Here is a 13,682-nt window from a genome sequence, read left to right on the forward strand (position 1 = left end):
TAAATTTGACATTCGTACAAAACAATATAATAAATAACAGTTTTTCGGCTATTTGGTTTACGATTGCAATTTTCACCCACATTTTTTTCTGTTTTTTTGTATAGTTTCTCAGTAAACGTACGATCAACATTGCTAGTTTAAAAAAAATAAATAATGTTTGTTTACATGCAAAATTGGGCGCCCAAACAAAGAATCCCACACATTGGGGACGGTCTATGTGCTTTTCTTTGTGGAGTATTATTGCAAAATAAGCATTATATAAGCAAAATAACCATGGGGGCCAGAGAAAGTTGTGAGTGCCAGCACTCCGAAATTTCAAAGAATTACATTTTAAGGCAAGAGCCTTAATTTACAAAAGGTACTAATGATAGTAAATTTTAATTTGTAATTATTCTTTGTTGAAAAAAAAATAGCGTGTAAATGTGGGTTTTGGAACGAATAACTAATGAAAACTGAAGAATTCCTTTATTTCTACCCGCAGGTAAATTTGACATTCGTACAAAACAATATAATAAATAACAGTTTTTCGACTATTTGGTTTACGATTGCAATTTTCACCAACATTTTTTTCTGTTTTTTTGTATAGTTTCTCAGTAAACGTACGATCAGCATTGCTAGTTTGAAAAAAAAAAAAAGAAATGTTTGTTTACATGCAAAATTGGGCGCCCAAACAAAGAATCCCACACATTGGGGACGGTCTATGTGCTTTTCTTTGTGGACTATTATTGCAAAATAAGCATTATATAAGCAAAATAACCATGGGGGCCAGAGAAAGTTGTGAGTGCCAGCACTTCGAAATGTCAAATAATTTATTTTAAGGCAAGAGCCCTAAATTAAAAAGGTACAAATGATAGTAAATTTCAATGTGTAATTATTCTTTGTTAAAAAAAAAAAAAAAATAGCGCGTAAATGTGGGTTTTGGAACGAATAACTAATGAAAACTGAAGAATTTCTTTATTTCTACCCGCAGGTAAATTTGACATTCGTACAAAACAATATAATAAATAACAATTTTTCGACTATTTGGTTTACGATTGCAATTTTCACCAACATTTTTTTCTGTTTTTTTGTATAGTTTCTCAGTAAACATACGATCAACATTGTTAGTTTAAAAAAATAAATAAATGTTTGTTTACATGCAAAATTGGGCGCCCAAACAAAGAATCCCACACATTGGGGACGGTCTATGTGCTTTTCTTTGTGGACTATTATTGCAAAAATAAGCATTATATAAGCAAAATAACCATGGGGCCAGAGAAAGTTGTGAGTGCCAGCACTTTGAAATGTCAAAGAATTCATTTTAAGGCAAGAGCCCTCAATTAAAAAGGTACAAATGATAGTAAATTTTAATTTGTAATTATTCTTTGTTAAAAAAAAAAATAGCGCGTAAATGTGGGTTTTGGAACGAATAACTAATGAAAACTGAAGAATTTCTTTATTTCTACCCGCAGGTAAATTTGACATTCGTACAAAACAATATAATAAATAACAGTTTTTCGGCTATTTGGTTCACGATTGTAATTTTCACCAACATTTTTTTCCGGTTTTTGTATAGTTTCTCAGTAAACGTACGATCAACATTGCTAGTTTTAAAAAATAAAAAAATGTTTGTTTACATGAAAAATTGGGCGCCCAAACAAAGAATCCCACACATTGGGGACGGTCTATGTGCTTTTCTTTGTGGAGTATTATTGCAAAATAAGCATTATATAAGCAAAATAACCATGGGGGCCAGAGAAAGTTGTGAGTGCCAGCACTTCGAAATGTCAAAGAATTTATTTTAAGGCAAGAGCCCTAAATTAAAAAGGTACAAATGATAGTAAATTTTAATTTGTAATTATTCTTTGTTAAAAAAAAAAAAATTGCACGTAAATGTGGGTTTCGGAACGAATAACTAATGAAAACTGAAAAATGTCTTTATTTCTACCCGCAGGTAAATTTGAAATTCATACAAAACAATATAATAAATAACAGTTTTTCGGCTATTTGGTTCCCGATTGCAATTTTCACCAACATTTTTTTCCGGTTTTCGTATAGTTTCTCAGTAAACGTACGATCAGCATTGCTAGTTTTTAAAAATAAATACATGTTTGTTTACATGAAAAATTGGGCGCCCAAACAAAGAATCCCACACTTTGGGGACGGTCTATGTGCTTTTCTTTGTGGACTATTATTGCAAAATAAGCATTATATAAGCAAAATAACCATTGGGGCCAGAAAAAGTTGTGAGTGCCAGCACTTCGAAATTTCAAAGAATTCAATTTTAAGGCAAGAGCCTTAATTTACAAAAGGTACAAATGATAGTAAATTTTAATTTGTAATTATTCTTTTTTTTATTTTTATAAATAGCGCGTAGATGTGGGTTTTGGAATGAATAACTAATGAAAACTAAGAGTTTAAATTTGTATTTTTCCCACCCAAAAATCAAATGTAGAGTCAAAATCAAGAGCTCTGCTTCTTCCTACTCCTTTTCATTCTGGTTAAATACAGCAAATATAAACGTGATGTCCTTAAATGCAACACCACAAAGGTGTTAAAATAGGTGGAAAAATGGGAAAAAAATAAATATTTACAATTTACAGTACAACCCTTTTTCGGAACCATACTAAAACCATACCATTGTACCACTGATTATCGCAAAAAAAAAAAAAAACGCAAAATTAGTTCAAAATGTATTTTTTTTAATTAAAATTAAAGACCTAAAACTACTTTCAGAGACAGGATATAAACGATAAACAGCTTGACCTTGGTCCATTTTAATAAGATTGTTATATGTTAGTTGCAAAATTGACGTTTTTTAAAGATGTGCTAACAAAAACAGCTCATTAGCATTGAAGCGATAGTCACACACAACAACAGCATAGTGCTATTTTTAAACTAAAGGCTAGTTTTGGGGCGATACACTTGGGCCTCAGATACTCACAACCAAACTAACTAACTAAATAGCGTGTGCAAATTTTAAAATTGCTCTACTAAAACTGTTCCATCTTCTCGACGCTGACTAGAAACGTTGTCTAGAAAACAAAATTTATTTTTTTAAGCACCATGAACGTGACGCCATTGTCCCGAGAACAAGAATTGAAATGGTGATCGAGGTGCAAGAAAATGTATGTTGCAAGAATTTGTTTTCATAGAGGAGGAAAACTATTTTAATATCACACCTATAAGAAGCAAAAAAAACAAGCAGCGTTGGTCGGGTCCGCTGTTGGCCGCCGCCGCCGTGTCCCGATCTTAGTCAAACCAACATAGAGGTTTTTATTTCATGTCTCTACGACATTTCTAACAGAAGTTACATGCAGTTTTGTCTCGGTTTTTTCCTAGGGGGCGCTAAGCGCAATTTAGATTTTTGGGGTTTGGTTTTTTATTAGATGGCAGTTTTTGCCAGTCCTGATGTGTGTAAAATTTGGTGAGTTTTGAAGCACGTTAAGGGGGTGAAATTACAGATCGGCGATTCTGGATGTTGTTGATAAATGGCTTTCGGTCTGCATAACAGAGCTTTAACTAGCACTTACAAGCATTTTAAGTGGGTCAAATTACAGCTCAAAGAGGCAAAAACGTCATTTTTTAGGAAAAGTTGCGCAGGGGTTTTTTGAAGGCGCGTAAAATCAAAACCTGAAAACTTATCAAAACTTTGATCTATACTTTTAATCAGAAGGGTTCAAAGTCTCCCCTGTGCGAGTTTGAAGCTGAAACGACAAACGGGCTCAGAGGAGATAACTTTTGAAGAAAGGTGACGGGTTTTCAAAAAACTTTTATTTTGAAGGGGCAATTTTTAACTTCCTGTTGATTTTTGCCGAAGGATGTCAATTATCGAAATGTAGGTCTAAGTCAGACCTACCTAGAAGTTTTTGTTTCATGTCTTTCCGACATTCCTACCGGAAGTTACAAGCAGTTTTGTCTGTGTTTTCTTCCTAATATCACACCTATAAGAAGCAAAAAAAACTACATAAAAACGTAATTTAAACGCGGCCTGCAGTCTGCAAAATTGAAAAATGCGTGGGCCACTTTGATATATTAATGATACTAAAACCAATACGATGTAGGTCAATCAAAATATGATAAAGTATCTGGACAAAACATTCCCAACTTAGCTTTGTTTTGTAGTTAAAGCAATTTAGAGTAATATAACACCCTTAAAATGTTTTTTCTATCAGTCTTTACTAAATGATCCAGTTGCAAGAATTGGTTTTCATTTAGAAAAGAAACATTTTAATATCTCTCCTGTAAGAAAAAAAAACTACATAAAAAGGTGTCATGTCTTTTTCGGGTATGTTCTGTTACCTTTGGACTCTTTAAGTTCCTGTTTTTTTTTCTTCACTCCCTTGTTTTGTTGCCATGGTTGTAAATTGCGTTCACCTGTCTCTGATTAGTGTTCGCCCGCTCACCTGCTCCCCGAGCACTAATCAGAGGCATTATTTAAGCCTGCCAGTCGGGCTGGCGTCATTGTGTTCTTTTCTTGCTAGTTTTTTTCATGCCAAAGTCCATGCTGCTCTTGTCAAGCCATAGAAAGTGTCGTTTGTTTTATGCTCATAGTCTATGCGTTAGTTTTGTTCCTTAGCAAAGTTGTGCCTCCGCTCTTGTACCTTTTTTAGTTCAAATAAATCATGTTTTTACCTAAACGCCGTGTCCCAAGTAGTCCCGTCTGCTTTCCTGGGAGAACGACCCCGCAGGATGACGCCAGCCCCGACTGACTGGCAAAGGCAGGCTTAAATAATGCCACTAATTAGGGCTCGGGTAGCAGGTGAGCGGCCGAACACTAATCAGAGACAGGTGAACGTCATTTGCAACCATGGCAACAAAACAAGGGAGTGAAAAAAAAGGAACTTAAAGAGTCGAAAGGCCAACAGAACAAGACGTGTAAATGTGGCCAGCAGTCTGCAAAATTGAAAAATGCGTATTTATTTTTATTGTTACTATTTTTTTTTACAGTGTGGCACTTTGAGGTTGTTTGCTCAACGCAAAGTACTTTTTACAAATAAAATCTATTATTATTATTATTAATATTAATGCAAAACGTGTTTAGTTCCTTATTAAAAGGTTCATTTGTTCAACCTTGGCCCGCGGCTTTGTTCTGTTTTAAATGTTGGCCCACTCTCTATTTGAGTCTGACAAGCCTGTTTTAAGACATTCTAAGAGTGCAACCCCTTCTCCCCCCAAATCCGTCACGTTTCCTGTGTCAGGTTATTCGCCACAAATGGGGCCATAAGGATCCCCCCCTTCCCTACTGTACATGTTCAACTATTCAAACAAGACATTTTCCTTGTATCAGAGTAACAGCTAATGGTGTTCATCAATAAAATGTATTTTTAGAACACGCTGTAGGCCGATAAAAAAAACAAACGGGGGGCATAAATCGAATTTTGACACCCTTGAATTGGAACAGAGTGTGCAGGCATTAGTGGTGAGGGAGCAAAGGCATGTCTATTATACATTCAATATACTGTACACACACACACACACACACACACACACACACACACACGCTTAGAGTCAAGCCATTGTGCTTGTTCAACTGAAGCTGTGTGATAATTAAAATCATTTAATTCTCCATAAGCTTCACGTCCGCATAAATCCACATCACCACAACGGCCTTCGTAAACACACACACACACTCTCACACACACACACACACACACAGAGACGTCATTATCACGCCAAGGCTGTTCTTATTGCCGCTGCATGCGCCATAAACGATCATTTATTTCACATTTGTGCTTTTGTGCATGATTGTGTTACTCTCTTTGCCTCCTAAATGATTGTTCCGTGTGTGTGTGTGTGTGTGTGTGTGTGTGTGTGTGAGTTCTTGTATTTCTGCCCTTCTTGAGACATCCACTAGGAAAAGTACCGTCCATATGAGGACCGGTGAACAAGTTACGACCGAACTCATGGTCCCGATACGGAAAAACCATCGGCAAATATTAGAGTCTGTGAACATTGCTCCAAAGTCAGGATTTTTTGTTGATGTAGCGTGCGTACAAAAGTGAACATTGACAGGCAGCAATATATGATAAAATAAGACGGCAGGTATAGAAGGACTTCCCTATTCATCCCCGAAAAAAAAAAAACGCCGGGTGAACGGCGGATTTTGCGACTCCCGGTGCTGAGGTAAGACAACCCGCGTCCGATATGTGCCCGTAGGATGAACAAATACACTACGGTACTAGGACTATGGTGGCCATTAACAGTTAGCTTCTACAGCTGGGTTGCCCAAAGTGTGGTACGTGACTCGTTTGTGACCGGCCTTAAGCACATTACAAAGAATTGAGATCTCATTTGCACCCCCTGGTGGTGAAATCTATCAAAATGAGGGTGGTCCCAAAAAGGAGGGATTTTTCACATTAACTGGGTGTCGGTTTTAAAAGTGCTCCCCCTCTGGTCAACATATGAAATAACAAGTAGTTGTAAAAATGTGAAGTGCTCATCCTCTGGTGAACATATGAAATAACAAGTGTGTGTAAGGAATTGAAATGAGCCCCCTTGGGCCAAAGTTAATTAGTAATTAATTTCAATATTTATATAGAGACATACTGTACTAAAGTAAATAATGATTAAAAAACAATTACACAGTATGTTGACTTTTTCTTATAAAATAGGGAACAAATTCTCCTATTTCTGTTTCTGCAATATTGCAATATTTTCTTGTAAAATTATTACCTTTTTATGTAAAATTATTACTTTTAAACGCAAAATGGTGACATTTGTCATCTAAAATTCTGACTTATCACAATATTGCCAATTTTTTTGTTGTTCTTGTAAAAGAGTGACCTTTTTTTTTTGGGGAGTAGAAATATGGCTTTTGTCGTCATTTTGCCAAATAAAATTCCGATTATTATTATTATAACATTGCCAAAATTTTTAAGTTTTCTTATAAAATTGTGACGTTTTTCGAGTAAAATTACGACTTTATTCAAAAAATTGCCAAACTGTTCAGCTTTTTTTCTTGTAAAATTACGACTTTTTTCAAAAAATTGCCAAACTGTTCAGCTTTTTTCTTGTAAAATTACGACTTTTTTCAAAAAATTGCCAACAAGTTCAGCTTTTTTCTTGTAAAATTGCGACTTTAATCATAATATTGCACACATGTTCGGTTTTTCTTTTGACTTGTGTTGAGTCAAATGGCCACGTTTTATTATAATACTGCCAAATTGTTGTGAAATTCCAAGTCGTTTTTCACAAAAAGCTTTCCCATACTGGCGTAGTATTTCCATCCATCCATCCATTTTCTACTGTTTGTCCCTTTTGGGGTCGCTGGAGCCTATATCAGCTCCAGTCAGACGGAAGGCAGCGTAGACCCTGGACAAGTCACCACCTCATTTCAGGACCAACACAGATAGATAATACTAATCTTTATATACCGTATTTCCTTGAATTCCCGCCTGCGCTTACCAAAGGCATGCGGTAAAAGTAAGCATGCACTAATTATTTTCACACCTCTTCTCACTCCGGCACTTACCAAAGGCATGCAGTAAAAATTTGAGTGTGATTTAAGGATACCATCATGAAAAGCACATTTAATTAAAAAAAAAATGTTATTATGGTCTTACCTTTACTTATAAATATAGTACATGCCAGCTCCTTCTGATCAAAATCATCGATAACTTGTTTATAGAAGTCTTCCTTATCTTTCTTCAGTTTTAAAAGTCTCTCTGTCTCGATGGAGATCTTCCTTTATTACCTCCTGCTTCGATTAAAAGTCCAGTTTAGAAAACTGCTATCAGAAGGTCCGTCATATCCGTCCCAGCACATATCACGTCACTCAGTCACTTCTGCAGCCGAGTAGTCGCAAGGAGGATCACTAGCGCCCTCTACCACCAGGAGGCGGGAGTCATTTGATGACTCATATTTGACAGACGCAGCTACGGTATTGTGACGGTCTCAAGCCGTCGTCTTGCGGGTTCCCAGGAACACCAAGGAAGGACATGGCTTGAGCAGTTTGACTTTGTTTATTTTTTTAAATAAAACCTGAGTCCAGCTCGCTCGCCGTCTCCTCGCCGCCATCTTGGGCCGGACCGTCGGCCCCGCCTCTCCACAGGTATATTAATAAAACATAGCTGCTTTCAGTTCTTTTTAGCATACCGGTATTCAATAGCTTGGACCTTAAATCCTACTGAATAGCTCTTAATCTTCTTACCTTTATGCAATTTCAAATTACCGGTATTGAAATCAGCCTCCGCCATTTTGAAAATGATGACAGGGGAAGTATCACTCGTGACGTCACGAGTTTGACCCGGCGGTAATACTAAGCATGCGCTAATTCTTTTGCGGCGCGAGTTTGACCCGGCAGTAATTCAAGGCAGGCGCATACTATATGCCCGGCGGCAATTCGAGGAAATACGGTATCTATGAATGGATTAACGTGGAGCCTGATTTAAACAAGTGGAAAAACTTACCGTTTAGTGGTCAATTGTGCAGAATATATACTGTACTGTGCAATCTACTAATAAAAGTTTCGATCAATCAATCAAAGAAAGGGTGGTCTTAAAGAGGTAGGCATTTTTTTTGCAGGTCCCAAGAAGTTCAGAACTACATAAATGTGTGTGTGTGTGTAAACAGGGAGATGTTGTTCTAATGGTTGCTGCAGGCTGGCCATTTACTATAATTTAGAGTGATGGCAAATACAGGCTAGATAGGCGCGCACACACACACACACACACACACACACACACACACACACACACACACACACACACACGGAGTTTGACCCGGCAGTAATTCAAGGCAGGCGCATACTATATGCCCGGCGGGAATTCAAGGAAATACGGTATATATGAATGGATTAACGTGGAGCCGGACTTAAACAAATTGAAAAACTTACCGTTTAGTGGTCAATTGTACGGAATATATACTGTACTGTGCAATGTACTAATAAAAGTTTCGATCAATCAGTCAAAGAAAGGGTGGTCTTAAAGAGGTAGGCATTTTTTTTTGCAGGTCCCAAGAAGTTCAGAACTACATAAATGTGTGTGTGTGTGTAAACAGGGAGATGTTGTTCTAATGGTTGCTGCAGGCTGGCCATTTACTATAATTTAGAGTGATGGCAAATACGGGCTAGATAGGCGCGCACACACACACACACACACACACACACACACGGAGTTTGACCCGGCAGTAATTCAAGGCAGGCGCATACTATATGCCCGGCGGCAATTCGAGGAAATACGGTATCTATGAATGGATTAACGTGGAGCCAGACTTAAACAAATTGAAAAACTTACCATTTAGTGGTCAATTGTGCAGAATATATACTGTACCGTGCAATCTACTAATAAAAAATTCGATCAATCAATCAAAGAAAGGGTGGTCTTAAAGAGGTAGGCATTTTTTTTGCAGGTCCCAAGAAGTTCAGAACTACATAAATGTGTGTGTGTGTGTAAACAGGGAGATGTTGTTCTAATGGTTGCTGCAGGCTGGCCATTTACTATAATTTAGAGTGATGCCAAATACGGGCTGGATAGGCGCGCACACACACACACACACACACACACACACACGGAGTTTGACCCGGCAGTAATTCAAGGCAGGCGCATACTATATGCCCGGCGGCAATTCAAGGAAATACGGAATATATGAATGGATTAACGTGGAGCCTGACTTAAACAAGTTGAAAAACTTACCATTTTGTGGTCAATTGTACGGAATATATACTGTACCGTGCAATGTACTAATAAAAGTTTCGATCAATCAATCAAAGAAAGGGTGGTCTTAAAGAGGTAGGCATTTTTTTTTGCAGGTCCCAAGAAGTTCAGAACTACATAAATGTGTGTGTGTGTGTAAACAGGGAGATGTTGTTCTAATGGTTGCTGCAGGCTGGCCATTTACTATAATTTAGAGTGATGGCAAATACGGGCTGGATAGGCGCGCACACACACACACACACACACACACGGAGTTTGACCCGGCAGTAATTCAAGGCAGGCGCATACTATATGCCCGGCGGCAATTCAAGGAAATACGGTATCTATGAATGGATTAACGTGGAGCCAGACTTAAACAAATTGAAAAACTTACCGTTTAGTGGTCAATTGTACGGAATATATACTGTACCGTGCAATGTACTAATAAAAGTTTCGATCAATCAATCAAAGAAAGGGTGGTCTTAAAGAGGTAGGCATTTTTTTTTTGCAGGTCCCAAGAAGTTCAGAACTACATAAATGTGTGTGTGTGTGTAAACAGGGAGATGTTGTTCTAATGGTTGCTGCAGGCTGGCCATTTACTATAATTTAGAGTGATGGCAAATACGGGCTAGATAGGCGCACACACACACACACACGGAGTTTGACCCGGTAGTAATTCAAGGCAGGCGCATACTATATGCCCGGCGGCAATTCGAGGAAATACGGTATATATGAATGGATTAACGTGGAGCCAGACTTAAACAAATTGAAAAACTTACCGTTTAGTGGTCAGTTGTACGGAATATATACTGTACCGTGCAATCTACTAATAAAAGTTTCGATCAATCAATCAAAGAAAGGGTGGTCTTAAAGAGGTAGGCATTTTTTTTTGCAGGTCCCAAGAAGTTCAGAACTACATAAATGTGTGTGTGTGTGTAAACAGGGAGATGTTGTTCTAATGGTTGCTGCAGGCTGGCCATTTACTATAATTTAGAGTGATGGCAAATACGGGCTAGATAGGCGCGCACACACACGCAAACACACACACACACACACACACACACACACACACACACACGGAGTTTGACCCGGTAGTAATTCCAGGCAGGCGCATACTATATGCCCGGCGGCAATTCAAGGAAATACGGTATATATGAATGGATTAACGTGGAGCCAGACTTAAACAAATTGAAAAACTTACCGTTTAGTGGTGAATTGTACGGAATATATACTGTACCGTGCAATCTACTAATAACATTTTCGATCAATCAATCAAAGAAAGGGTGGTCTTAAAGAGGTAGGCATTTTTTTTGCAGGTCCCAAGAAGTTCAGAACTACATAAATGTGTGTGTGTGTGTAAACAGGGAGATGTTGTTCTAATGGTTGCTGCAGGCTGGCCATTTACTATAATTTAGAGTGATGGCAAATACGGGCTGGATAGGCGCGCACACACACACACACGCACACACACGCACACACACACACACACATATCCCCAAGCAGAGAGAATGGGTCAGATAAACTCTTATCAGTGAAGACGGACCCTCGCCTTTATTTTCCCCTCTAGCAAATCATTTGTGCTGGGGAAAGAAAAAAAAACAACCCACAAAAGGCAGAAGATATGTCTGCAACAACAAATGCCTGTGGGTAAAAAAACCACTCACACCTGCAGGCCGTGTTTACAGTACCGACGTCTACAAACCTTCACTGATGCTCATTTCTTAGCAACCTGGAAAAGTCGGCCCATCCAATCTTCTCCTCCCTGCAGATCTTGATGACATCTGACGTTGGGAGTATTCAGCTAAATGTGGCGTAAATAGGGTTGGTGCACTCGAGCCTGGGGGGGTGGGATCCTGGCGGGATGTGTCGTCGCTCTGCAAGGGCGACACCACGCACACGGGGGAAAGGCTGACGCCATCAATCGAGTGGCTGTTTGGTCGGTGTAGTTTCGACTCATTTCCTCTCACCGTTTTTCGCAGGACGACGAAGTGATGCCGGCCAGGTTCGAGGACGACCTGGTGTGGGTGGCGGCCGGCGCGCCCCTCTCGGATTCTGCCTTCCTCAGCAAGAAGATCAAGGATTTGTGCGGAGACCTGCCCATCTTCTGGCTCCGCCCCACCTACTCCACAAGTAAGCGGTCATTAGCAACTACCGTATTTTCCCGACTATGAGGCGCACTTAAAGGCCTACTGAAAGCCACTACTAGCGACCATGCAGTCTGATAGTTTATATATCAATGATGAAATATTAACATTGCAACACATGCCAATACGGCCGCTTTAGTTTACTGAATTGCCATTTTAAATTTCGCGCAAAGTATCCTGTTGAAAACGTCGCGAAATGATGACGCGTGCGCGGACATTTTTTTCCAGCCCGCCAAGCTTTAAGTCGTCTGCTTTAATCGCATGATTCCACAGTATTCTGGACGTCTGTGTTGCTGAATCTTTTGCAATTTGTTCAATGAATAATGGAGACGTCAAAGAAGAAAGATGTAGGTGGGAAGCGGTGTATTGCGGCCGCCTTTAGCAACACAAACACAGCCGGTGTTTCATTGTTTACATTCCCGAAGGTGAAGCTTTGCTATGGAACAGAGCGGTCAAGCGAACATGGTTCCCGACCACATGTCAACCGGCAGGTTTCGGTGCGAAAATTGTGGTAATAAGTCGGCTCTTCCCACCGGAGACACTGGCGGTCACCACACCCGTGGCCACACCCCTCCGACTTTCAGGCACTATATAATCTCACTAAAACACTAGTAACCAAATAAGCAGATAAGGGATTTTCCAGAATTATCCTAGTAAATGTGTCTAATAACATCTGAATCGCTCTCACTGCCATCGCCTTTTTTTTTCTCTACTCCTTCACTCTCACTATCCTCATCCACGAATCTTTCATCCTCACTCAAATTAATGGGGAAATCGTCGCTTTCTCGGTCCGAATTGCTCTTGCTGGTGGTGGCCATGATTGAAAACAATGTGAGGATGTGAGGAGCTCCACAACCCGTGACGTCACGCGCACATCGTCTGCTACTTCCGGTACAGGCAAGGCTTTTTTATTAGCGACCAAAAGTTGCGAACTTTATCGTGGATGTTTTCTACTAAATCCTTTCAGCAAAAATATGGCAATATCGCAAAATGATGAAGTATGACACATAGAATGGACCTGCTATCCCCGTTCAAATAAGAACATCTCATTTCAGTAGGTCTTTAAAATCCTTTCATTTTCTCAAAAATCAAATGTACGGAATAATTCTGGTTGTGCTTACCGACCTTGTAGCAATTTTATTTGGTCCATGTTGCAAGTAATGGCAGGCACACATAGGAGATACGTCTAGACTGCAATATGATAGCAGTAAACAACACTAAAACCTTGAATGTTCCATTCAGAATGACGAACATTACACACGGTAGGGCCGGGCAATATGGGCGAAAAAGTATATATACCGTATTTCCTTGAATTGCCGCCGGGTATATAGTATGCGCCTGCCTAGAATTACTGCCGGGTCAAACTAGTTTCACAAAATATTATTTTTATTAGTGCATGTCTAGAATTTCCGCAGGGTCAAACTCGTCACGTCACGAGTGACACTTCACCTGTCATCATTTTCAAAATGGAGGAGGCTGATTTCAATAATTTGAAATGGCATAAAGGGAAGAAGATTAAGAGCTATTCAGTAGGATTTAAGGTCCAAGCTATTGAATATGCTAAAAAGAACAGTAAGCAGCTATGTTTTATTAATATACCGTAGCTGCGTGTGTCAAATATGAGTCATTAAATGACTCCCGCCTCCTGGTGGTAGAGGGCGCTAGTGATCCTTCTTGCGACTACTCGGCTGCAGAAGAAGTGACAACAAACAGCAAGAGTTAGCAGCGATCCTTTATTTTTTCCTCTCGCTTGCACTTTTAACATGGAGGATTACATATCTAAAATAAAACAGTTTTCTAAACTGGACTTTCAACCGAAGCAGGAGGTAATAAAGGAAGATCTCCATCGAGACAGAGAGACTTTTAAAACTGAAGAAAGATAAGGAAGACTTCTCTAAACAAGTTATCGTTCATTTATAAGTAA

The 13,682-nt window shown here is 39.1% G+C and overlaps 1 protein-coding gene across 1 annotated transcript in view; it reads left to right on the forward strand.

The window, feature by feature from the left end:
- The window catches only part of LOC133545399 (leukocyte cell-derived chemotaxin 1-like), a 58,430-nt gene that overhangs the window by 25,975 nt on the left and 18,773 nt on the right, over positions 1–13,682 (forward strand). The window contains exon 5 of the mRNA XM_061890949.1: positions 11,594–11,744. Within this exon, the coding sequence (XP_061746933.1) occupies positions 11,594–11,744 (151 nt within the window). The remainder of the gene's footprint in view (positions 1–11,593; positions 11,745–13,682) is intronic.

Source organism: Nerophis ophidion, linkage group LG02 (genome assembly GCF_033978795.1).
Source record: "Nerophis ophidion isolate RoL-2023_Sa linkage group LG02, RoL_Noph_v1.0, whole genome shotgun sequence".
NCBI classification, from domain to species: Eukaryota; Metazoa; Chordata; class Actinopteri; order Syngnathiformes; family Syngnathidae; genus Nerophis; species Nerophis ophidion.